The 26,857-nt window shown below is 44.1% G+C and overlaps 1 protein-coding gene across 6 annotated transcripts in view; it reads right to left on the bottom strand.

Moving 5' to 3' along the window:
• LOC146802120 (uncharacterized) overlaps nucleotides 1-26,857 on the bottom strand; it is a 465,690-nt gene that overhangs the window by 383,565 nt on the left and 55,268 nt on the right. For all 6 annotated transcript variants that reach the window (XR_014967698.1, XR_014967699.1, XM_085621680.1 and 3 more), the window contains exons 2-3: nucleotides 11,312-12,043; nucleotides 6,849-11,170 (exon numbers count right to left, since the gene is read on the bottom strand). Coding sequence is in view for 4 of the 6 variants with exons in the window: in XM_085621680.1 (XP_085477806.1) it covers nucleotides 6,849-11,170; nucleotides 11,312-12,043 (5,054 nt within the window). In the remaining 2 variants the exon portion in view is untranslated. The remainder of the gene's footprint in view (nucleotides 1-6,848; nucleotides 11,171-11,311; nucleotides 12,044-26,857) is intronic.

The raw sequence follows: 26,857 nt of genomic DNA on the forward strand, positions 1-26,857 counted from the left end.
GTTGTTGAGTTTGCTGGGGTCTGCCGATGGTTTCTTTAGTAGGGTGTTGACTTCTGCGTGTTTTCAGTCCTTGGGTAAGGTGGGCGTGGCAACAATGATGTTGAAAAAGGTGGTGAGTCTGGCTTCGCCTAGGTTGAAGATGTGGTGAGGGCATGGGTCGGTTGGGGCACCTGAGTGGACCGAGTTCATGAAGGAGGTGATGTGCTGTGGGGTGAGCTGGCTCCATTCGGTTAGGCAGATGTCTACGTCAGTAGCGGGGTCGTTGTGTTGCTTGAAGAAGTCACAGGCATTGGGCTGGGGTTTGAGGTTTCTGTAGATGTTGGGGAGCTTGTCTTGGAAGAAGTTTGCAAGGTTCTCACAGACTTCCTGTGAGAGGGTAGAATTCTTTGACGATGTTGAAGAGTTCTTTGCTGATATTTTTTATTTTTTACTAGTTTTATATAGCACAAACTAGACCCGAAGATATCAGGTATCAGAGCGCTTTACATGAGCACCAGTTTCGTTACAGGAGGACACATTCATTTTTGATGAGATTAAGTGATTTTCCCAGAATAACAGGATGTTGAGCGCTGTTGCCGAGAATCGAACCCGGTTCCCCAACTTTGAGGTCGACCGCTCCAGCCTAAAGGCTACATCCTCTCCTTATTGGAGATTGATTCAATGTCTGAGACCAAGGATTTGTTCTCCCGGTTTTCTCAACTATCTGTGGTAGAGGTTGAGGGGGGTCTTGAAGGCGGTCTTGTAAGGTTGTGTCCTTGCTGGTGTGCCATCTCCTTTTGAGTGGTTTACAGTGTCATTTAGCGGTTCTGAGGTCTTCAGTGTACCAGCTAGTCTGCGTGGTGGAGCTTCTGTGGGTGTTTTTGCAGATAGGAGCGACGTTGTCGGCACAGTTGGTGATCCAATTGTTGAAGTTTGACAATCTGGTTGGTGTTGGAGATGGGGTGGGTGGTGCTGAGAGAGTTAATCAGTGTGTCCTTTGAGAATTTGCTCCAGCTGTGGAAGGGGGGAGGTGGGTGGACGGCGGGTTTGTTGGGCAGAATGGGGTGAGACCGTGAGTGATGTTTAAGTGAATGATGGAGTAGTCGGTTCAGGTGAACTCCGTGGTGTGGATGTACCTGATGCGGTTGTTGGAGGTGAAGATGGGGTCTAGCGTGTGGTCTGCAGTGTGCACACAGTTGTGGACGAGTTGGGTGAGTCTGATGTTGTTCAAGGAGCTTGGCAGTGTTGATGTCATTGTGGTTATCGAGATGGAAGTTGAGGTCACTGAAAAAAACGTCGTTGTTGGAGTCCATGGTGAGGAAGTCTAGCGATGAAGTTGTAGAAGGCTAGACGTGGAACTGAAGGACAGTAGGCCAGGATGCCCCCGATTGTGGTTTTGCTGTCTGTTTGGCACCACCTGATCCACAAGAAAGCTGTGATTTCTGAACTGTGTTTCATGCTCTAAGGGTCTGCCAAATTACATACAAATTCGACAAATTAAGTGCTGCTCACCGATTCAGAGCCTACAAAGGCCCTGGGCCCAATGTTTCATGTGCAAAGCTGAATGCTGAGCACTGCTAGTTTGGTGGTATAGCAGCGTGCCTTTCCAAAGCATAGTCTTGGAGACCAATCTTCACTAAAACAGTGAAAGATCAGGGCCCTCGTCACGGAGGCGGCCAGGGGCCTCAGTAGAGAGCAACAGGGGAGACTGTATGATGTGGGTGATAAGGCTGGTAAATTGATTGCGTGGCTGGACAAAAAGGAGAGAGCGAGTCGTGTAGTCCCGCTGATTGAGAAAACGGATGGTGTGTGTGTTACTGAGCCGGAAGAAATTGTCTCCTGCTTCGCGGATTATTTCCGTGGGGTGTATTCCCCGGTGTCTTCCCGCTCTGAAGAGGATTCCCGTGCCCTGCTCAGGGATATCGTGCTGCCTTCCCTTTCGGAGGGGGACAGAGTGTCGTTGGACGCCGCTCCAACCTCCGACGAAATCGCCCTCGCCATACGTTCGGTCGCTTCCGGCAAGGCCATGGGTCCTAATGGTCTCCCCATCGAGTTGTACAAGTTGCGACCGGATACGCTGGCTCCACATCTCCGATCGATGTTCCTGGAGGCTCATTCGGTGGGCTCCCTCCCGCTGGACCAGCGTCTGGCTACAATCGTGGTTATCCACAAGGAGGGGAGACCTCGGGACCGGGTTACATCCTATCGGCCCATTTCGCTACTGAACGCGGAGCCCAAAATTCTCGCCAAGGTCCTGGCCAATCGGCTGGTCGGCGTGGTGGGCGAACTGGTTCACCAGGATCAGTCCGGCTTTATTCCCCATCGTAACACGGCCCTTAACTTGCGGCGTTTGCATGGGGTGCTCGCACGTGTTCAGTACATCCGGGAGCCGGCCACTATGGCGTTTGACACGCTTGAATGGCCATACATCTGGGCGATGCTTGCGAAGTTTGGCTTTGGCGCTGGGTTCATCAGTTGGGTCAAATTGCTGTATTCGGGCCCATTGGCGCAGGTGGTGGTGAACGGTAGAGTATCGGCTCCGTTCGAGCTGGGCCGGGGCACGCGGCAGGGCTGCCCCTTATCGCCGCTCCTTTTTGCGCTTGCCTTGGAGCCCCTGGCGGAGTGGCTGCGGTGGGAGCCTTCCATCCGTGGTCTCCGTTGGACCCCCGAGTATGGGGGCCGCGTATCCCTATACGCTGATGACATCCTCTTGTACCTAGCTTCCCCACGTAAATCACTGATAGTACTGGTTGATGTTTTGCATTCATTTGGTCGTAACTCCAGCCTTGTCATCAACTGGGCTAAATCGTGTGTGTATGTTCTCTCTGGGGAGGCTCCTATTCTCCCGCGGGGCTGTCCGATCCAGATCGCCCCGCGGGGATTTCGGTACCTGGGTGTCTTCATTACTCTGGACCCGGAGGCCCGGTATGATCGGAACTTGCTTCCCCCCCTCCAGCGCCTGAAGGAAGATGTCACGCGCTGGCGGCGCTTGCCGCTTTCGCCGCTCGGCGGGGCGGCATTGTTTAAGATGATGTCTCTGCCGCGTTTCCTGTACGCTTTGCAGAATACTATGGACCTCGTCCCAGCGCGCTACTTCCGTGAGGTGGAGAGTTTGCAGCGCCGCCTGTTCTGGGACGGGAGGCCGCGTATCGCGCTGGCGAAGCTGACGCTCCCATGGTATGACGGAGGGATCGCCCTCCCGGATATCAAACGGTACTATTGGGCCTCCCAGCTGGCTGCGATTAATCACGGCCTGTACGGGCCCGCCTTAAACCCGGCATTCGAAATGGATAAGATGCTACTCCCGGGTGGGGACTATAATCGAGCGCTCTACTCCAACGCGCCCGACGCTCGGCTGACTGGCCCCACGCGTGTCATGGTGCGAGTGTGGCACGCGGCCAATGTGGCGATGGGGTGGAAGGACCGTCTGACCCGGGCATCGCCACTATACGCGTCCGAGCAGTTGGGCTCCCTGTGGACCTCGAAGGGCTTCGAGAAGTGGGACATGATAGGCATCAGCAAAGTGGGGGATCTCTGGACGAGGGGAGGATTTAAAACGTTCGAGATGCTGCAGACGGAATTCCAGTTGCATGACAGGGAGTCCTTTCGGTATTTGCAGATCCGTCATGCACTGGGCTCCGTCTTCCCGGACGTTGCATCCATCCCGGAGTATTCCCCCCTGGAGGATAGAGTGCTGGATGGACACGTTCCGGACAGCACGATCTCACTGATCTACAAAAAACTGATCAATGACCGCTCGGGACTGCTGACTGCCCTTCGTGAGGCTTGGGTTGCCGATGGACTGGAGCTGGACGACGAGGGCTGGGCCTCTGCGGTGGCCTCCCCGAAAGAGGTGGCCGTACCGGCCCGCCTTCGCTTCGTCCAGCTCAAGATACTCCACAGAGTCTACATGACGGGGCCAAGGCTCCTGCGTATGGGTTATGCTGTGGACGGGTTGTGTAAGCGTGGATGTGGCGCTTTGGGGACCTTTCTACATATACCCGGAGGTGGAGCGATTCTGGCGTGGTGTGCATGAGGTCCTGCGTGTGGTTACGCATGTGGTGCTGCTACCCGAAGCGAGGAGATGCCTGTTGAATGTGTGGGAACCTACCGACTACTCGGCGCCACAGACGTGGTGGGTGACTCTGGGATATATGGTGGCCAAGCGTGATATTGCTCAACTGTGGGGATCCCAGAGGTCCCCGACTGTCTCGGCCTGGAAGGAACATATGGATTGGTGCATGTTTCGGGAAAAGGTGGTGTATGTGGCGAGAGGTAAGCCTGGGACATGGGTGAAAGTATGGGGCCCCTGGAACGCCTACCGCGGGGGAATTTGTGCTCCGCCGTTATTGCCCGATCCGTCGCCTGCCCCATCCCCTTAGCCGACCCATCTTCCTTGTTCCGGGCATTGAGTTTACCCAGCCCTAGTCCTGATCTCTTCCCCTTCTTGATACTCCTATGGACTGGTAGGGTCCCCCTCTCAGGGGAGCACATGCTGCTATTTCGGATTGTGGATTGCCTTGTGGGTTTGTTTTTCTGGTTGTTTTTTCAGTTTAAAATGAAACCGTACAGTGGGGTCCGGATGGTGTGGCTATCAACGCTGCTAACTCCTGTGCATCTTCCTCAGCCGCAACGCACGCTCTACAATGTGTATCATATGCTCCTTTTGTCTACTAGCGGCCGGCCGGAAGGTTGTAGGCCCATCTTTGTATATTTTTTGAGTTTTGTAATAAACGGTTTCAAAAAAAAAAAAAACAGTGAAAGATTATGGGCAAATGGCCTGGTGGTGCACGGCTTGCATCCAGATTTCAAAGCCCATGACCGATGTTTGTTTGATACAAAGTATGTGCTAAAAGAGAACAGTGGTAGGGAGAAGTCCTGGGCCCACCCAGCATGCGTACCAAATTGTACATCTTTAAAAAAGGGGAAAAACAAGACATAAAAAATGTAATAACTTTAGAGACAGACTATAGTTTAAGAATATGCTTTAAGACGATTAGGTACTAATGTGCAATGGGTATATGGAGATGTTCAATAAAGAAGGAAAGGGAGGAGACCTCAAAGTGCAACTGAAAAAGGTAATATTTGGTTAAACAACCAAACAAAAATATGCTAAGTGGGGGGTGGGGAGATAGTCATGTATCATGAAATGCATACACATTTGCATTACGTAACAGGTAGAGGCAGAGTTCAACCACTCTTGCCATGCAATATGGGGTTAAAGGTAGTGCATTGGGTCTGGCCTGCAAAATTGATCTTGGTTCACTGAAAACCATACATTTATAACAGTATCCACTAGGGAGGTAGGATGTTTTGGAATTTTTACATTCAGGCTCACTGCTGTAACTTAATCTATAAAAGGATAGAGAAATCATTGAGCTAAAGGTTAAACCAATGCTCTGTGCAGACCAGCATTTTATTCTATCCATCAAAAAAAACTCCACCAATTCTAGGCACTTCCTTCAAGTGACCCAAACTTCACCACAAAGTCCACTCGAATTCAAATGTGTTTTAACTCAAGCAGTCAGCCAAAGAAGCCCTAAAGCAAACATTTGAAAATCCTATTCACAACACAAAAGACTAACATCTACTACACCAAACAGACTATCACAAACACCCCAACTACTGTAGACCCCTTCCACAATTCCTTAGGTCCACATGCATCAAATGACCCACTTTCATCCCAATAACTTTGCTCTAACCCCATCTTTTGTCTAGCAAGATACAAAACAATATCTCATCAGTAGTATACAGTCACCTTTCCCAGAGACATACCAATGATCCTAAGGTTCACCAAACATAACACTCATCAATTGTACTATGCGTTAATTTCTAAGATTGAACAATTTGTCTCTTGCCATTAACCCTCCTCAATACTATCAGCTACCATATCCTTCGGGCTAGTTAAAAATCAAATAACAAAGTTGCACACTTGAACAACATGACCAATGAGTCCCTAACCTCTGGAACCTTGTGCCGAACCTCCTTCTAAAAAAAAAAAAAAAAAAAAATCTTTTAAATAGAGTACAACTAGTGGCCTTTCAGAGGTGCTCTGTAGATTACAAGGATGCAGGAAATTCATAGTCTAATAACTACAATTATTTCTAAAGACACATCCCCAAAATCAATGCGGCTCAGTAATCACCCGCTTCTCAGTAGGGAGCAACCTTCTTGTCCAGGCTGAAAAAGACTATATCCATCCTTAGCATCTTCTTTCTACCTTAGCCTTTGTATTTCATTGCACACTCTAAAACATCATGGCACCTCACCACCACCTTAAAGGATTTAGATACTTTAGAGGCCAGCCCAGGTCAAACAGTTGGATCCTGTAATTGACCTAATTGATCTGCATATCAACAACATATGTTTAAGAACATCTGAAATGGTTGAACATGCTCAAAGCAGCTGCTAATAAACACTTGTCTGGCTTTTGCATACTGCATGCCACACTTTAAAAGTGTGTAGGGAGACATGAAAGTAGGCTATTACAAGAGAAAAAGAGCTCAAAGGCAACACATTTCTTTGTCTTAAATTCAGTTCAGTAAAAAAAAATGGTCTTAAGACCTCAACGTTCCAAAGGACTAAGTTAATTCAACATTTCAACTTGAAAGGCAACTCTAAAAATATTGTCCTAGTTACAATTTTGACAGAAGCATTAAATTCAACAATAAACATGGGTATTTACAACTGTAGACTATATACGGGCTTTATGTCATGAAAATCAGGGAAACGCAAACTTTAAATGGGACAAGTGCCCCTACATAAGGTATTACATTCTGATTTATTTCAAGAAGCCTTGAGGCAGACGCGCTACACAAAAGTAGTTATTCATTCAATAAATTTTATAATACTTGCAGTATCTGACTTACTTGGCTAGAGTTGTTTTCCCCGATCCAGGAACACCTCTCAAAAGAATGAGTAGCTTGTGCTCAGAAGGCTTAGAAGGTACTGCTCTACATGAAAAACGATTCACATCTTCAGATTTGTATTCAATTTCATCTTCTTTCCAAAATTCCGGTTTGATTGTACAGAGATCATCGCTCTTAGATGGAACATCTTCATCATTATTTCGATCAGCATAGGCCATAAATTTGTACATATCATCCTCATCACTCGACTCACACTCCTCAATAGACTTGGGACAATCCCACATGCTATTGGCATTCCTTTTACGATAACCATCATAACCGTTGTGATGAGGTTCATTACTTTGAAGAGGAGAAGTACATGACCGGTGTCGTGAATGTGGATGATGGTCTTCTCTTTTTGAGAGGAAAGTACTTTCCACATAGGATTTATTTGGGGGGCTTCTACTTCTTACAGATGGAAAAAGGCTTGATGGTTCATTTGGAGGACACCCACGTCTTAAAGGAGGGAATGTGATTTCTGAATGTGGTGTATCACAAGGAGAATCGTACCGTGAAAGAGGCAAATGTGTTGGTGCAAATTGTGTGCCACTAGGAGATGTGTACCTCGAGGAGGAGAATTTGTTTACTGCATCTGGTACATCTACAGGTGGTCTAGACCTTGATGGGTGGAAATCATCTGCAGCACATTGAACATCATTAGGAAGTTGATACCTTGAAGAGGGGTAATAATTTTCTCCAGAAAGCGAATTGGAAGTTCGACAATTTGAAGGTAAAAAATCTTTCTCTAAATGTGCTTTATCAAGAGGTCGAAAACATGCAGCAGGAGAGAGTGTTGCATCATTAGGAGTCAGATACCTCGAAGACGGGAAATCATTTTCTGAATTTGACGAATCCTGAGAAGGGCTATACCTTGAAGAGTGGAAATCATTTTCTAAATCTGGTCTCTCATCAGCAGGTCGATACCTCGAAGAGAAGGAATCCTTTTTAGATTGCAGTGTACCACTAAGATGATGATAAACTGAAGGGAGGAAAATGCATTCCGAACTCGGTCTCTCTTTTGGACTTCGGCATCTTGAAGAGCTCTTTGATTTCAGTGGTTTGTCGGAGCGATATCTTGAAGGATCATCAGTATGAGATCTTGAATGTTGGAATTCAACCGCAGCATGTGGCTCACCTTTAGGAGGTTGATACCATGAAGGGTGAAAATCATTTGCTGAATATGGTGAATCACTACGAGATTCTAGCCTTGAAGGTGAAACATTATTTGACCTATCTTGCGCACTATTAGGAGGGCAATACCTTGATGGAGAGAAATAATTTTCAACATAAATATTATCACTATGGGGGGTGTAATTTAAGGGTGGGACACCATTTACCCCACGAGGTGGAGGTCCATTTTTTTGTGAAGGATAATTATCACCATTCCTAGAGGAAGGTAAATTAGATGAATGTGGTAAACTTGGAGAAGGTGCATGCCTTGACGAAGGTAAATTATTTGTTGAAGGATGTGGTGAATTGGGAGAAGATCCATTTCTTGGTGAATTACCCATGAGATGTGGTGTACTATGAGGTGGTCCAAATCCAGAAGACGAAAAAGAACCAGACTGACCAAGAGAATTGGAAGGCTGTTCATTCCTTGAACGGGGAAAAGGACTTTCAAAATTTGATGAATTAGACAGTGGAACATTTCTTGGAGGGGGGAAAGTACTTGCCGGACATGATGTATTTGGGTAAAGTCCATTCCTTGGAGGTTGGAAAGTGTTTGTCTGCCAGGGTGCAGTGGGAGGATGTCCAACCCTTGGAGGAGGTAAAGTTGATCCCGGACTTGAAGATGAAACAGTACTTCCTGGTTGTGGTTTATTAAAATTAGTAGTGTTCAAAGAAGGGGGTAAGGTACTCAACGGAAGTGCTTCATCAGCATTAGGCTGATACCCAATACTGACAGACTGTGGAGCACCAACAGGAGTCCCAGGGCGGGAATAGTGACATTTATTCATAGGGTGTGATTGATCTGAGGGTGGCTTATCAAAATAGGGACCTGTATTAACTGAATGAGATGCAAAAATGGGAGGCGTCGTAAGTGGCCTGCCACAGCGAGATGCATCTTGAGAAGATACATTACTAAAAGAAGAAAGCATATTTGTTGATACTAAAGTACCGCTGGATAGGTCCTTGCATCCAGGGGGGAATGTACTTCCTGCATGTGTTTTATCAAGAGGAGAGACAGTGCCTTGAAGAGGTAAGGGACTGGCTAAACGATTAACACCACCAAGAGGGTCAGTTCCTGGAAGGGACAATGAGGTTGCTACATCTCCTGTACTGGGAACAGATGCAGTATTGGGAGGGCAACAATTATTTGCTGTATACAATGAATCAGTAGGAGCTCGGTTGGGAGGACTAAAATAATTTGATGGAGGTGGTCTACTAGTTGATGTAGATGTGGGTGGACTTATAATGCTTACTGTGGAAGAAGGCAGAGAACAGGTTGGTGGAGGATGAGGAAAAGAGTTGGCAGGAGGGGGTGGTGGCAAAGGGTTTGTCAGCAGAGGAGGCACAGAGCTGGCAGAAGGACGAGGGATAGAAAAGGGAGGCGGATGTGGAAAAGCACGAGGAGGTACAGTACTTGGCAGTGGCAACGAGCCTGGAGGCCGTAAAGGGCTTGGCGGAGGAAGAGAAAAAGAGCCTGCAGGAGCAGTAAGTCGGAAAGGGCTTGCTGGAGGAGGAGGGAAAGAGCGTGCTGGAGGAGGGAGAGAACTTGGTGGTGGTGGTGGTGGAGGAGGAGGAGGAGGAGGGAGGGAACTTAGTGGGGGAAGAGGTAGTGAACTTGGTGGAGGAGGAAGAAGAGAACTTGGTGGCGGAGGGAAAGAACTAGGTGGAGGAGGGGGGAGAGGACTAGGTGGAGGCAAGGGTAGAGAACTTGGAGGGGGTAGAGAACTTGGAGGGGGTAGAGAACTTGGAGGGGGGAGAGAACTTGGAGGGGGGAGAGAACTTGGAGGGGGGAGAGAACTTGGAGGGGGGAGAGAACTTGGAGGGGGGAGAGAACTTGGAGGGGGAGGAGGAGGGAGACAACTTAAAGGAGGGAGAGAACTTGGCGGAGGAGGGAGAGAACTTGTGGGAGGAGGAAGAAAAGAACTTGGTGGCGCAGGAGGAAGAGAACTTGTGAGAGGTGTATTGAGGTATGGTGCATTACTTGGTGGGGGAAAACTACTTGTTGGTGTAGGTCCAGGATAGGCTGCATAATTATAGGTACTGGAATATGGTGCACTACTTGGAAGGGGGAAAGCAGACACAGGATATGTTGGGGTGCTGTAACTACTGGAAAGAGGAGCATAATTCGGATAAGCAGGAAATGGCACTTGAGGGGGGAAAGTGCTTGTTGGATATGGTTGGTAAGTCAGATTGTGGCTGTATGGTGTAAAAGGTGGACCCTGTGGAAAACTTGTTTGTGGCTGTTGCCAACTGGGCCAGGACTGAGGCAGTGAAGTATTCCAACACGTCGAATGCATGTGTCCACCATATCCACCAAACTGCTGCTCTGCTCCCAAACTGGCTGATCCATAACTGGAAAGGTTTTTGTGTTTATTTCCTGATTGCCATGCTGAGTCCGCCTTATGTGCTCCCCCTTTATTCTGAGGAAATGGCAGACTCTGTTCATTTTCCTGTACACTGTCCACAAGGTCATCATTATCTTCAAGTTGTTCCAGTTCTTTATAGAACTGGCTTAATTCATTATCTATTTCAACTTTCTCCCCAGCTTTATTTAATGAGTCACCAACTTTTTTAGCTTCACTGAAAAACCGCTTAGAAGTCGCACTTTCGGCTGTATCAACCTTGATACTGTCTGTGCTGTTTTCCTTTTTTAATTCATCAGATTTGCAAAGTGGCCCTATAAACACCTTACTAGTCTCATATTTTTCTATCTTACTCCCACCCTGGGATTTCGAGCACAATGATGTTTTTGTATTTTCCTCTGTGTCTAGCTCTGCTGATTCTGTTATGGGGGAGCTTTCTTGCTCCAATCGAGCAACAGAACTGGAGGATTCATTGTGCAGTAAATTAATCCTACCACTTTCAGGGGTTTTAAAAACATCAGAATTTTCAGTGTTGTTTAAAGTGTTCACACTTTCCTCGTCCGTCTGAACATTTGAACATTCTCTCTTGTTTTGGTCACTTTCCAGTATCTCTTTTGGCAGTGGTCCTTCTAAACTATGGTGAAGGATCAAGTGGCAGGTTTCTTCTGCTTTAACCTTTTTAGAACATGGTTCATCTGTTAGTTCACTTTCGTATTCCAATATATTTGCTCTTTTTTCAGCTTTCTGCATCTAGGAAATCATAAAAAGAGTTAGTCTTAATATGCACTGCCATTTATAATGAAAATAGAATACCCCCCCCCCCCCCACCATCTGTACAGCGCTGCTATTTCAAATAATGTAAAATATTGAAAAATATAAATTTTGACTAACCGATAGAATGGGGTGATCAAGTTCATGGGTTTCAAACACATCTAAATTTCCAGCCTCATAAGATGTTTCTTCATTTTTGTCATCACAAACATTGGTAGATCCAGTCTTGTTCGACTCTTGTTCAATAGTTTCTTGTAATAGAACGGTTTCTAAACTATAACTAGAAACAGAGTAAGACGTATCAACTGATTTTGATTCTTCTCCAGTGGTTTCCTGCCTTGGAGGCACTTCTAATTTACCACTCAAGCCTAAATGAGAAACTTCTTTATATTGCAATCCTGTTTCAATGTTCTGTTGTCCTGGGGGAACGCTCTCATCTAATTTTGATTCGATTTCAATTGTCTTCTGTTTTGTAGGTGAGACGGCATCAGATTTTGATTCTAGGCTTGGAGATCCTTTTAATGTATCACAAGGTTTAAAGTCAACGACTTCACTTGATTTTGATCCGGTTTTATTTGTCTCCTGTTCTGTAGGCAAGATTTCATCTGACTGTGTTTCTCTTTCAATCTGTTCTTGGACTGCAGAACATCCTAAGGTATTACAAGGACTACAGTCCAATGAATCCTCACTTTTAGATTCAGTTCCAACGGTTTCTTGCTCTTGCAGTCCTTCTATGCCATCTAGATGTTTCAAATAGGAGGCTTCTCCTGATTTCGGCTTTTTATAGCATGGCTCATATGTTGATGTTTTTTCACACTGTAATTCATATGGTTTTTTTTCAGCATTCAGCATCTACAAAACAAATAAACGTGTTAAAATGCAATGAATTAACAAATGAGTGGCAAACAAAAAATGCTTCACCCACGCATCCACAGTAAAACAGAGCTAATGTACCCTAAATTTCTTGAACCTACATTTATCCCAAATGCAGAACAGACACCGTGTTTATCAGGACAAATCTGTTTTTATTGAAACCTCCTCATTCAGAGGCCATCACCAAGCTCTCCCTTCCGCTTTAAGTGTACACTTCAGACATGATCAACTTTTCCCTACAAGAAGGATGTCTTTCTACGAACCCCCACCTTTGTTTCCAGCAATTAACTCCAAGCCCACTTGCATGGACCACAAGATTTGTACCAGCCTATGCCCTTTCAGTCTGTAGGCTTTTACCACATTTCAATGGCTTGAAAAAGGAGTTTTGCTGGGGTGTATGCCAATTAGTCCCTAATTTACAAAATAAATGGTAAATGCTTGGGGCGAAAGATTTTTTTTTTTTAGAGGCCAACCGCTGGTGCTGCAAAAGGCTCAGGGTTACCCAATTCCAAGGCTGTCTAGTCTTTATTCCACCTCATCCCCATTTTTTCTAAAAACCTAAAAATGTCTAACTCTTAAGCAGACTCTCGCTGATTCTTTTTCATCACTGCTTATTCCCTTTGTAAAAATTTTCCTAGATTTCTCTTCCCTCTTCCTGGCATGGTCCTCAACACATTACAGAACAAGCATTTGCAATGGTCTTGCATTTACGCGACTTTAAGCTATTGGCATTGTAAATGACTATGCCTTTTATTTATATTTTAAAAACAAAAACAAAAATAAAAGGCATTATCATTTGCAATGTCAATAGCTCAGACTCGTGAAAATGCGAGACCTATTGCATTGCAAATGCTTGTTTTAAGAGGCAAGAGAGAAAGGACTGTCCATGAGATCAGCCTCGTCGCCTTAAAGCAGTTCAGCATATTGTGTAAGTTTGTCAGTCGGCAGCCTGCTTGCTTCCCATACTTTCGGATTTAGACGCCTGCATCAAATAGTTATCTCCGAGAGGCGCTTCCCAGCTCCATGGCACTCTTTCCGTGTTTTATACCTTGGAATGATGGGCCGCTGGGTGAGTCTGCCGCAGCTCTCAGCAGTAGGTGCACTCGCACACTGAGCTTCCTGTCCATCTTTCCAGGTTTCTCCTCACCTTACTGGCAATGTACGTGGGAGGCTGAGAAGCGCCAAAACATGGTCTGTAATCTGAAACAAACCGAAACAGTGGAGTGCGCTTCCGGCTTTGGTTTCCTGAGCGCCTAATCGTCAGCTGTAGCATCGCTCCCAGGAAGTCACCTCGTGATATCTCCTCTGCCAGTGCACCCCAGCCCCATCAGAGCCTCACCCCCCAGGAGTCACCAGGGGTAGGGCACAGGCCTGCCACTGTGGACTCCTGCCGTGCACATTTGGATGGATCCCCTGCTGGAGTGGGGCAGGTCTGACAGATTCCACCTCAAGCTCCTGTGCCGGGACAGGAGCAGTGAGGGCCTTGGGGCAGTACTCCTGTCCCATGCAGGGGGCGACTGGTCACCCTCGCGGTAGGGACATCCAGTCTGTTAAGGAAGAATGGGATGGGTGGGGAGGCCTCTCGATTTTTTACAACATCTTATTGCTCGATTGGGACTTCAGCAAAGGTATTAGGATGTGCACTCTTCAAGGAGAGACGAGATTGTGGGACGTGGTGCGACTTTTTATGGACCAAACCAAATGTAGTGCGCTCACAGCTGTGCTTAAGTATGGGGGCACAGACAGGACTCTTGGGGAATAGTTATCTGCCATTGAGTGCAAAGGCAAGGGCTCACTTGACTAGAAGTGCAAATAATGGCATACCGCAGAGCATGCTGGGAGACCGGCCTCCGCGCAGTGGCATGCTGCATTTCATCCTTAGTAGTAAGTAGGAGGCTGGTGCGTGGCTCCCACGTCACAGCTCCAGCACTCACAGATCCGTGTTATATAGAATCCTTGGTCCAGCCAACTCCTGTACGCATGCGCAGTGCTTTGCAGGGCCTGTATACACCATGTCACCTGTCGTACACAGCAGCTTGTGTCTTTTCTCTCAAGGAGTGATACAGTGTACACTTTTCAGACTGTCAGACAGACACTGCTCATTCACTACTGTGACAGAACTGTAGGCACACTCCTGTAAACACGGCAATTCACACCAGACAAACATGCAGCGCCACCTCCCACTGCAGGGCAGACAGGTGGGATGAATGATTGTCTAGCAAATAAACCGGCCTGACTTCAAAATGCTTATCAATGATTCCGCAGTGTCGCCTAGCTCCTCCCACACTGGGCAACCGTCCCCAGCACCTATCGCTGTCTGGCCTGCCCTCACAATGTATATTTACCTCCAATAACCTTCCATCTGTATTTGTTTTTACTAGCCCTCCCTTCATTTCCACTCGCAGCCTGGCTGCAGCCCTGGGGAGCTCGCGGGGTCAGGGCAAAGAGACAGGGTCGTGCCCACTGCAAGCCAACTGCGCCATCACCTACCTGAAAACAGTGTTCCTCAGTGCGCCTTCCCATGCACCTTTGCGGCGCCTAAAGGCTTCTATTGCTACCCGTGTTGACTAAACAGTGCCCTCATTACACGTACCCTAAGAGAAGAGCTCATGCCCAATTGGCCCTAATGAGGCTGTGTTGCGCCAATTATTCACCCACTCCCAGGCCCTCCGAGGGGCAGCAGAGGGGGCTCCTGGGTGGGCAGCCCTGGGCCTTGCATGCGCATCCTTGCGGGGTGCTGATGGGACAATTCACTACAAGAGACCCCACCCACTCGCCTTGCACCCAGAAAAACGGGGAAAAAAATCCCTCCGTTCGCCAGACACAATATCTTTGTATTCTTAATGTCGGCCATTTATTGAGAATAGTTTATGGTGGCAGGAAACCTTTGATATAGAGTGCAGAAGTGAGTTTTTAATCCTACTTATTTTAAAGCGCCAAGACGGCAAATTACGTTTTTGATTACTATGGGAGTACAAGCGCTGAAATGGAATAATGTTTCAATGTAGTGCACTGGCCAGAAAAAAAAAGTTTGTAGAAAATTGCCAGAAAATGTGGAGTTGCGGCCAGAGGTGCTAATTTTAGAAGTATGGAGATAGGCTTGATTCTACGCAGCTTAACATCCTGTGATTCTGGGCAAATCCCTTAAACTCCGGAAGCCTAGATTTATTTTTAAAAAGACATGAATGTGCTGTTGTGTGATGTAACTGATGCTCCTGTACACTGCTCCAGTGCATTCGGGTCAAGTTCAAGCTATACAAAATGTGTAAAAAATCATAAACACTCTGTTGAAAGAGTTAATTTGAAAGCGGGTCTGCATGCAATTCCGTCAGTATGTTTTTGTAGTTTCGGTCAAATTCTTGTCAATAGACGTGACAATGTGTAAACCGGAAAAAAACATGCCACTATGTTGGTGGAGTGTGCTGTACAGATTTATCCATTGACTTTTTCGACATTTCTGTTTCAGCCACTAAACACAAAATAACGAAATCCCAATACTGCACCCATTTTAAAGTAGATTCCGAGAAGAAGGCGAGGCGCTACAGTCCTCAAACCTCTGCTTCATATGTGGAAGAACATACGCATGTGCATTTCCATATAGCTTCCGGTTAAGCATAGTGACGTAAGTGGGCAGGTACTGTCCGGTACTCAATGTCTGCAACTCTAGAACTCGAAAGGGAGAGTACCTCAATTTGTCAGTAGGGGTGTAATAATACTTTGAATGGGAGCGTACCAGCACTTTCAAAAAGCAGACAGGTACTGAGGGGGTGGGGACCAGCACTTCCCAATAGCAGGCAGGTACTGAGTACATGCCCTTCTCTAATTTGAAAAGGACAGTACCTGTATTCTTCAGCACTGCTGCAATGCATTTAATGGGAGAGTACTGGCACTTCCCAGAAGCAAGCAGCACTCTGGAAAATGAGTCCCTGCACTTCTGTATCTCATCGTAAAATACTGCATTGCATGCACTGATCAGGCAGGAATGTTTTCACCTGAGCGATGCTACCCGTTCATGCATGCCATTCTGTGTCTGGTTTTCAGGTGGGAGTGTTCGTCAGGCAGTGTGTGTATTTTTTTTTACTGGTACTTACCTGGCACGCATGATATTATTGTATTTTAATTGCAATTATATAGCGCTTACTACCCCTGACTAGGTGCCAAAGCGCTTTTCGGTATGTAGCACGCTACCCCGGAACCCAAAAATGATTAATGATTGGGGATGTTGCTTGAGCAGATGCTAATGCACGCCCTCGAGAGGGCGGTGCGCCTGTCTCCTCCCGACCACTCTCCTTAACACCAGTGTGTTGCTCCTTAGATTTCCTTTCTAGTTTGTGAAAATGAGTCACCGAGCGCTGCCCTGGGACAGACAGACGCTTCCCTGTTGCTGTTATACCAGGCTAGATATGCCCGCCACGGCCTGTAATTAGCTCCAGGCATGTGCAAACAGCCCCCCACAATGCGCACACACCATGCTCCCCCAAAGGAGCATTCCGAAATCCAAGCAACACGTTTTACAGCTCACTGAAGCCATATACAACAAGCCGGCGAATGGTGCGCGCGAGATGCGGGAGCTGCTGGTGTGCGCGCGCGGTTGCGAGCAGCAGCATATGTTTCCAATTATCGGGCCCGTGTCTGGGCACAATAATTGGAAACATATGCTGCTGCTGCGCGTAACAGACACCAATAGGCCATGGGTGGAGCAATGCGCCCGCCTTTGGCCAATTGCGTGCTGTCTTTGTAAAAAAGACGCACGCAAAGACCAATAGCGTGGCGCAAAAGGAAAAGCACACGCACGAGCGTGTGCGATTCCTAGGTCAGTTTCCAAACTCCCTACAAGAGGTCTCTCGCTGCGCGAGCAGTCTTGCGCAGTGCAACGCTAGGTGCGAGACCTAAAAAGGAGCGCCAGTACCACCGTCTGCACCATAGCACAAATTAATCAAGGAGGTTAACATTCATTTCACATATGCTGATGTGTTGCCATCAAAGGCCTTAAAACGATTTCCTAGACTACCAATTGAGCCCAGAATGTATGTATACTTGTTTTTAAGTAATGGGGTGAGAGTTCCATAATAGTGTTAGTGAAAACCATGACTGCAAAGTTAAGACGGAATTTTAAAAAGCTTTTTCACAGTGTTTATTTAGTCACTGCAATAATTACATTTTAAATCGGTTCGGTTCAGCAAGCTTTATTCGGTATGTACAACAACCAGAAAGGCAACAATTATATGTATACAAACAGATACGTCCTATTGCTAAAAAACACATTTGGTTACACAGAAACGATCCAATTAATTCATTCATTACAATAAAAACAGTTAGGAATCATAATGCCTTTTCTCACATAAATTGATTTTAAAATAAATGACGCAACATAAAAACATATCACAGGGTCATTTAGTGCAATTAATAAATTTATAGCAGCATTAGTTGTTCTTATTTAGTTTTTTTTAATCAATGGCTTTAAATAGATACGTCTAAAATACAAATAAAAATCACAAAAGAGTAGAAAGTGCATAGTGCTCTGTTTGGAGTGCTCATCACATGGACATAGGGTGATAGGGCGCGTTTTCATTTCAGGGAAGGCAACTAGGTGATGAACAATGCCTAGTCTCAGCCTTATTGATACAAAACGATGTGAGTGTTTAGTAACTAAGGACAGATAGCTTTGAAAACCACCACTATCTGCAAATGTTTTGTAAAACAAGTATGTAGTTTGCTTCCCAACTGCTGTCATACGCATCTCATTTTTGTGGGCCGAGAATATATCATTTATTTCCTGCTTGGAGAGACCTACCACATGTACTGGGTTTTTATAGATCTTAATCTTAAATAATTCATTATGTAGATCCGTAACATAATTTATCCAAGGGATAGATAGACTATTGTCCAATTGTAAACAATCCTGTATAATGGTTTGAGTGAATTTTGCCTCGTCCTTGGCCCAGATAGATTTCCAGAGCATTAATGGTCACATAACAATCAAGTCTGATAGGTATCTTATTCCCACTTCCCATTTTAAATCCATAACTGTTCTTGCAATTGCTGATATTTTTATTTGAATAAAAGGAGAAAGTCGACTAATTCTATAAAACAACATGATGTAATAATCTGATGGATCTATTACGCCCTTAATTTCACTATGCGTAACTATAGTAAAATCGTAGATGATTATGTCTGAATCTTTTGGTGTCAAAACTATATATGGGATGATTAGTTTTCAATTTTCTTGTTTATGCACATAGCCCAAAAATGTAACACCTGTTTTGTTAAATTTATTATCAGCCAACTGCAGCAAGTCAAGTAGTAGACTTCAGCAAATGTACACAGGTGTTGGAGCTTAATAACCTGCTTAACACTGGAGAAATTATAGAACATCCTCCCACGTTTTGCAGAGATTCATGTAAACGTTGAGAATTAGGTTGAAAACCAAGAAGCCAGAATCACCCTTGTTATTCAGGAAAGAATAAAACCAAGTTTCGTCAGGATCGAACACCACACCACTTTCTTGGTGCTAGACAAAAAGCAAGATTTGTCTAAGGTGTCTTAACTGTGCAGGAGGATCAAATAACATCCATGCAGCAGCAGAGTCAGCATCATGAATGTCTAAGACTTAGGTTTATACATCATCAGCAGGACTGTGTTAGTATCCCGGTTACGTCTAAACTCAATATCCAGAATAGCAGTGACTTAAAATACTGTACGCCGACTAAAATTGCAGATCAATTGTAATCGTAATCTGGTTCAACTCTTGAAGGAAATCTAAAACAAGTCCTCAAGGGATGTTAGTTTTCAACCTGTGGCTCCTTTTTAGGTCTCGCTGAGCCAGCGCATGCGCTGTCCTGCAAGACATTTAGTTAGTGGCATTTCAAAGGGCTACCACAATCTTTTCCTGGCCTCAAGCTTGCATTCACGAGCGCGTGCACAACCGCAGCCGCCATGTGGTTTTCATGGCTCATTAAGCCTTGCTCTCCTAAGCGCCTCCTTTTGCCCCTCCCCCACCACAGAGCACGTCCCTGCCATCACTTTCGCTTTCTCTCGCCAGATAGATGCGTGTTAATTCTAGCAATTTCCATTACCCGTCCTTATGCTTGTATCTAATTTTTGGGTGAAGTCCCTCGCAAATGCCTGAGAGTGTTGGAAGGGCATCTATAGCATTACAGAGAATGTCATAACTAGTATCTTAGAAGCACTTGAGATTTGGAGCCATCCTCGTAATTGTTTTTTAAATATAGTGATATTTCTAACTACCAGTGACGGAGCTCTAGAGGAGTACACATATGAAACTAAATAACATTTTCACAGGGGAAATACCATATGCATGCCTTATCTCATCTCGTCCTCTTTTTAGTTTGCAGAGTTTTGGCTCCCCACTGAAAAGCTAGGTCTTCTTGGCAGGTCACGTTCGTTACTTTGTCTTGAGCAGCCTCGTCTCACACCTCATCAGTGTATAGTCTGATTAGGTTTGTCTTAATAGTTCATCGCTCATTTACCTTCACTGTCTTGCATCAGTTCCCAACACATTACTTCCTATTGTTATCTGTTTCCATGACTTGCCTTTCTCGTTGTCTTTGTGTTCTCTTCGATAACGCGTTTTATTTTTTTGCGCATTGTTTGAAATTCCAACTTCCTTTTCTAAAATGGAATATAGACTTGGCCTGAGAGGGATTTGGTATTAATGAGAAATGTATATAATACTAATTTCATTGCAACACCTATTCCTGATTGTATTGGTTTTCCTCCTACTTTGGCACAGCCTCGTAGGCTCGATTGGGAGTGTAATGTACTCGTTTTTTTTGTAGATATGCTCATTGAGATAGGTCACCTTTTATTTACATTCAAGACATTGCATGCCACATCTCTTGTAAATGCCTCCATTTTGCCTTTAACCGATCTGCATAGATTATCTCGCTAGTCTTTCAGTATGAACTGTAGTGTCTTTAAAAGTGTACACCTTTAACTGAGACCTGAAGTCATTGTGCTTTTAACAAAGATGAAATTTTGATTTTTTTACGCCTTTAGAATAGATTTGTATCCAAGTGTTCTGTGCACTAAAATGGCTGCCCTGTTGGTAGAGAGTTAATTTTAAACTGCACTGGTTTAATGTGCACTTTCATTAGTCCAGGTCATCTCTGTAAAATGTTGCACCTCTTTCATGTTTCTGGTAATTTACTGTATACATTTTTCTTGTCGTGTTTGCTTCTTAAGCATATTTCTGTTGTAAAGAGAGGTAGGATGTAATTTGGCTCGTTATATAATCCTTTCCTTCAAATTATTACTTTTAATTTCGGGTTCATGTTTCTATTGCAGTGAATGAAAGTTTCCCCATGTTCAGTGCAGAGTGTGCGATTGTCTTTCTGAAAGTACAGAAATACGTTGCGATATGTGGCATGGTGTGTTCAGGCTCTTAAATGACAGTTGCGCGTTCTGCTATTCAGGATCCTTGCCCGGCCTTCTAAAACAAATAGGAGCAATGTTTGTTTCGGCCCATTGGTCCTTGGGATGTGTCCCCCAGCTGAGTCAATTGGTCTCGCTTTTGGTACCTTATAAGTATTTAGCCATGCAACAGTTGATGTTGTTGCACCAAGGATATTGTGCTGCAAAAGTAAATACTTATAAGGTCCCAAAAGCGAGACCTATTGGCTATGCCAATGCTAGTTTGGTTTTGTTACTTTAATTGTGTATAATACACATGGGGTCTTTCAAGTTAGGGCAGTAAATTTTGAATCGGCCAATATGCTTTTGTTCAGCAGCTTATGCCCCTAGCTTCCCAAACTTGTCAAACAAAATTGCAAACAATGAGAGCAATGTAAAACTTTTCCAGCATTAATGAGAATTCAAATTGGATAGCAAAGCGATTTGCTTGTGTCACTAGTACTGCCACTTCATTAGTATAATCAAAAACCTTTGAACAATAATTGATAGTTCTATTTCATGATACAAAGTAAGACACAAAGTGGACATGAGTGAGAAGTTAAAAAGGCCATCTGCAAGACCTTTCTATTGTCTTACATTCTAACTGCAATCGTATAGCAAACTGGGCATAAAATTAAATCCCAGGAAGAAACCCCTTTTCACTCGCACATCAATAGAACCTCAATAAAACAAACGCAGTTCCAACTACTGCTTAAACTACAGATTCTCATCTTGCAACTCCAGATTAAAGAAATACCTGGAGTTGAGGTTTAGCGACATGCTCTGAAATATTCAAAAGCAGTGGAACACTGGATATCATTTGGTAATTACTTAAGACAGTATGGTCAAGAGTAAAATCTTTAATAGAGGGGTAGCAGCAGGACAACTAATAAGAGACCGATATGGAGCAAGTTCTGAAAAAGCAGTTGATTGATTATATTTTCAATCATTGGATTAAACCCCTCAGGGAGCAGTCATGGAGGCGAGCAAGGGGTATGTGTCATACTAATAGACTTATTAACAAAGCCAACCTGGTGTGTAGGGATCTCAAATTAGAATCTTCTGCTGACTTACTGTTGAAAAGCTTAAACTAGCGTCACCATTAATGTTCGATATGAGTCACTGCAACTTAAATAGAAAGAATGTTTTACCAGCATATTACATGATCTTTTTGATTTTCATATAAAAGTTATGATTACGAAATGCAAAATAGTCAGTGATAAGCCTACTATGATGAGGCTTGAGGAAGCATGAACTCGCCTCCTCAAGAATAAGAAAATGTGACAGGATTTTTTATTGTTTTCCATGCTTAAGTTATTTAAAAAAAGGCTTATGATAGAGCAGTCTTAGAAAAAGTCCTCACGCTCTTATCTCGCTCTCTGTTTTCCTCGTTACGTGATGTCTGACAATGTTCTTGGTTCTTCCTAAGATTCTACACAATTTTGATTCTGTTTTAACCCATTCACAAGTACCATATTCTACTGTTAAATTATCATAATTACATTATTTGTAAGATCTGATTGTAACTACTGCTTTTATATATCAGCAATCCGTTCCCAGGTTAAAAGCCATTTATCTCTCAATTTGTTAAAAACAGATGCCATTTTCGGATCCAGTGGTTTACCAGATACTAGCGTGAAATTAGTCCGAGATTGAGCAGTCCATTCAGGAAAGAGTACATTTGCATTTCTTTGCTCAATAATAGAGACCAGAGCAAATAAAAGCCCCTTGCCTCAAGTGGGCTGCAGGTAAAGTTGCCTGAAGTCAACTTCTTAACCAGCTAACAATAGACTACCATACATATCTGAACATAACACTGATCCAAAATTAAAATCCCTTGTAACAATGGTATCATTACCCTGGAATCAAAAGGAAACAGGCTTTGACGGTCTGATTCAAAAGTTTTTGATCCGGAGGATGTTGTAATTTTCTCAGCTAAATTATCCATGACTTTGGATATGTCCATTCAAAAGATAAAAAATTTGCCAGTATAATACTGACTGACTGGCTGGTTAACAGTAGTGCTAAATCATTTAGATTGATTTAATTAAGAAACCATATATAATACACAACACATTTTGTTACAACTTTCGCAAAATCAACAAAGTAAACATTGTACAAAGGGTGCAGTGGCATAAAACAAAAATTAATCTGCAATATGAATGCCGTCTACCTGATACAAAATTTCAGCAACTATCAATTAAGTCATGGTCAAAGGACAGTAGCTTTGTCTGCCGTGCCATACATTTAGCACTTCTATTGCATGTTTTCACAGCCTGATTACAGCTAGTAGACTGAATTTTACTAATTAAGTACAAGTTTTAAGCAACAGCCAGACTAGAAAATAAGAAATACTGGCAACCGCGAATGTCTATCTTTTCAAATATTGGCTACAAAAGTCTCTTCTGCTATGACAAGCATTGGCATAGCCAATAGGTCTCGCCTTTGGGATCTTATAAGTATTTAGCCATGCAACAGTTGATGTTGTTGCACCAAGGATATTGTGCAGCATAACTAAATACTTATAAGGTCCCAAAAGCAAGAACTATTGGCTATGCCAATGCTTGTTGTTTTATTGAAATTGTGCAATCATTTTTTTTGTTGGGTATAATGAGTGTTTAGGTAATTATACATAATATATATAGTACACAATTACTACAAATATTGTGATGGTGAAATCCGCAAAATTAAAATTCGGCTTTGGAAATTCTGCAAATTCATTTTTTGAATGCATCACAGAGGAGGGGGAGGGTAGAATGTCGCGATGGAGCAACAGAATATGAAGGAGGAAAGAGAAGCACAGTAGTGGGACAGCTTGAAAATATATGCACTCTCATGGAGTGCTTAAGGACAGAAAAAAGTTGTGCTGTAAACTTAAGCAATGGAATGACAAGTTAATCAGGAATACTCCAGGGGAGGAAGAGACAGAAAATGGAGAATGCAAGCTATGAAATAAGAAGTATGAAAATTAGAGTAACTGTAAATCCAACCAATGGTAAGCAGTGGGTGGCTGCAAGCCCCTTTAAGCTCTTGGTAAAGGCATACTATGACAGACAGTTGTATGAGTATGTATGTATGAGTAACTATCTTTAAAAGTGGAAATCCACATTCTAGGAATAAAAGGTTTTTAGACTGATAAAAACTTTGAGTGTAAGTTGAAGTTAAAAACACAAATTGCTTTGTGATTATGTTCCAGAGTGCATATCTGCTACCACTCATTTCAATTTCTGGCAGTTAAGCAACCTCATATATCCAAGACGGAGGAAAAATGGCTGGAGCCTGGGCAAAATGCTCTCAACATAGGCACCTAAAACTGCCAAGTGTGATTGAAGTCAAATGTATTGCGAATAAAAAGTATGCCCCTTGGGTGGTATTTGTTCTCTGCCAATAAAAATACTGAATGGTGAACGTGTACACCAAGTAGAGTGTTTTGCTCTCAGTGGGCAGTAAAGATAAATTGCCCATTTTCCAGCTGTTTCTGCATTGTACATTACATGGTAGGATCGTCTTGCAGAGGTTATTCTGCTGGGGGAAGGTGGCCTCATGGTATTCTACCACATGAAAGGTGGGTAAATGGGGTCCCCATATACCACCCTATGTTAGATGCTCTTAAGCATACACCTCCTACACTGCCACCAGCAAAGAGATGGTCTAAATGCTGATGTGGTGCACCTGCTCAATGCCAGTCCACTGTCACCACACCCGCTCAATGCCAGTCCACAGGCTCGCGCAGGCAGAATTAGGATTGTGCTGTTTTTAAGCGCACAATCTTGCCTAAACCGTGATTATTGGGCTAATGTGTAAATCGTAAGGTTAATTTTCCGTATGCTTGATGGCGGGAGACTTGGAATGAGCAGAAGCGGTCTCCTGGGAACTAGGCTAGCAATGTTTTCTGTGTGACTTTAGAAACTGATTGGACAAAACATTGGGCTGTTATTTCGCCTTCTGTACATGGGTGCATATTTAGCATTGGATTTCCATACAGACTATTGCATAGAAGCAATTCATGGCATCCCTGTAATCTTTGCAAAAATGACATGTTATAAGTAGGAAAAATCACACACATTCCCTTGCCCTGGCCTATCCTGTATCGTGAGAGAGAGGCCTGAAGTCTATGAGGATTACTTATGAAATCCAGGCATTCCCTATTAACAACAGTGGCTCATGCACCTACTGCTTAGGATTATTCCCTCACTGCTACCATTTGTTTTCTATAAACGGTGCTAGATTCCACCCTGCTACTAATCTGGCCTAGTTAGTGTGATCCGTAGCACTCGCCTAGGAGTATGACCTGCACTGCCTGCCATCCATTTGACTGAATTAAACAGGTGGCTTTAAGTCTGCATAGTCACTAGCTTGAAAAGAGCTGCTAAAGAGATGCTTGAGTCGATAGCTGTGTGGAATGACAAACCTAATGCTTTGTGGAAAATTGTTTGAGAGGGACAGGCACTTAAAACATCATGAAATACATAGAGGGCTCATGTGAGGAGTAATAGACTACAGAATCCTACAAATAAAGACAGACAGTGGCAAAAGTAAGATGTGTGTGACAGTACAGAAGCAAAAAATATATATGTGCATAGTGGCTTGCCTTCATAATTAAATATGAATGCAGTAAATGAAAATAAAAATCAATTTACAACAATATGTTTCTTTGTAATTATTCAATAGTATCAGCACTTGGTTTGTGAAATTTGACCAAACGTTCACTGAATGGCACATATTTAAGGCATGCCCTGCATTGCATATCCAGGCAAGCGTTATAACTAAGGTTCCTGTAACAATTATACCGGAGGAAGGACCATTTGGGAGAGGGTTATAGTAGGCAGGTAAATTGGAGTGTTGTGCCTTTAAACATTCTACGTTCTGTATGGTAGGCCATTTGGAAGCTTATGCAGTGTGGATTCCAATTGTGCCATTTGGACTTTTTCTGGCAGGAGGGAAGTCACACTTCAGGCAGGCTGTTCAACAAAGCTCAGTTTGCCCCCTTAACTGAGAAAGAGTCGGAACCTTGACTAGTTTGGTGACACGTTGCCAGCATGAAGCCTGCCTCGTGGCCAAAGCACCTAACTGTGGTCTGGAGCTCAGTTGTGGCTAAAGCACCTAACTGTGCTCTGGAAGTCAGATGTGGCTGTCTTTGTCCAGTAGAGCCCGTATCTGCAACAACCAGTATTGTAAGTCGCAGCGACAGCATTTTGTTAATGTGCGCGTATAAGCGGTTATGTAAAGAGTTTTAAAGCAGTGTTAATTTCGGAATTTGTGCAACCGGTTACAGTGCAGAGAACACACGGGCCTCTCCACTGCCTGAAATAAAGTAAAAATGCACAAAGCGAGCCCTGTGCTTGTTGGGTATAGACGTGGTGGGATATGAAACGGGTAGAGGGAATGTCGGGGTGCCTTAAAAAACGGAAAGTCTGATCTTGCTCATTGGGAGGTAAAAGCTCGGCTACGCCTCTTTGATTTCATGTACTGGCCCAAAATCTTCCAAAGGACAAGCGCGCGCGCGAAAAGCATTGGCCGCGCGAGAGCCAAAACTGAAAGTGCATCGCGATCGCGATGCACATAATTACCCGTGACGGAGAAAAGACAGATGGTGGCTGCGCGCGTGCACGCGCTCGTGACCGCAAGCTTGAGGCCAGCAAAAGCCTCTGGTAGCCCTTTGAAAACCCCCTTACTAAAAGTCGAGCAAGCAGCGCATGCGCTGCTATAGGCTCGACCTAACAAAAAGCAACCACAAATCCAAAGAAAGTAGATGAGCATTTTGTGTCGCCATCTTAACTCTTCACTGCTGACCATCTTTCAACCAGCCCTAAACTCATGTTAGATGGGTGAAGCAAACTGAACCACAAAAATGTTAATGCTAGAACAGTGTGTGCTTCTAAATATATCTTCAGTTTAAGAAACCTACATCGCTTATTTTTAAAATTTCTAGTGACATTTCATTAAGTTAAATTGAAAAAACGAATATATAATTGGTACTTTTCTCAGTTAAAGTTTTACCAACGTCTCTCCACCACCCGTGAGACAACATAAAAGAAAACAGTCACTAAGGAGTCTATAAGTACAGGGATAGCTTCATGTTATATTTGCTATAAAATGTCTTATATTCTTGCCAGCCAAGTCTCGCTAAAGTTAGCACTGAAATCCAGGAAATATTAACCATGCAACTGAAGACAACAGCATCTAGTCTAGTACATGCTGGGGTCATATGGATCTCTAAAAAAACTAAAGATTACAAGATTGGCTGCCAGACACACAGTAGATACTTATTTTATCAAATGGATTAATCACGCCCAAATGGCATTAGTTCCATTGAAAACAAAGGGGGAAACTTTTGCCTCAAATACTTTCAATAATGATACACAAGAGCACCCACCGTAT

The sequence above is a fragment of the Triturus cristatus genome, chromosome 8 (genome assembly GCF_964204655.1).
Source record: "Triturus cristatus chromosome 8, aTriCri1.1, whole genome shotgun sequence".
NCBI lineage: Eukaryota > Metazoa > Chordata > Amphibia > Caudata > Salamandridae > Triturus > Triturus cristatus.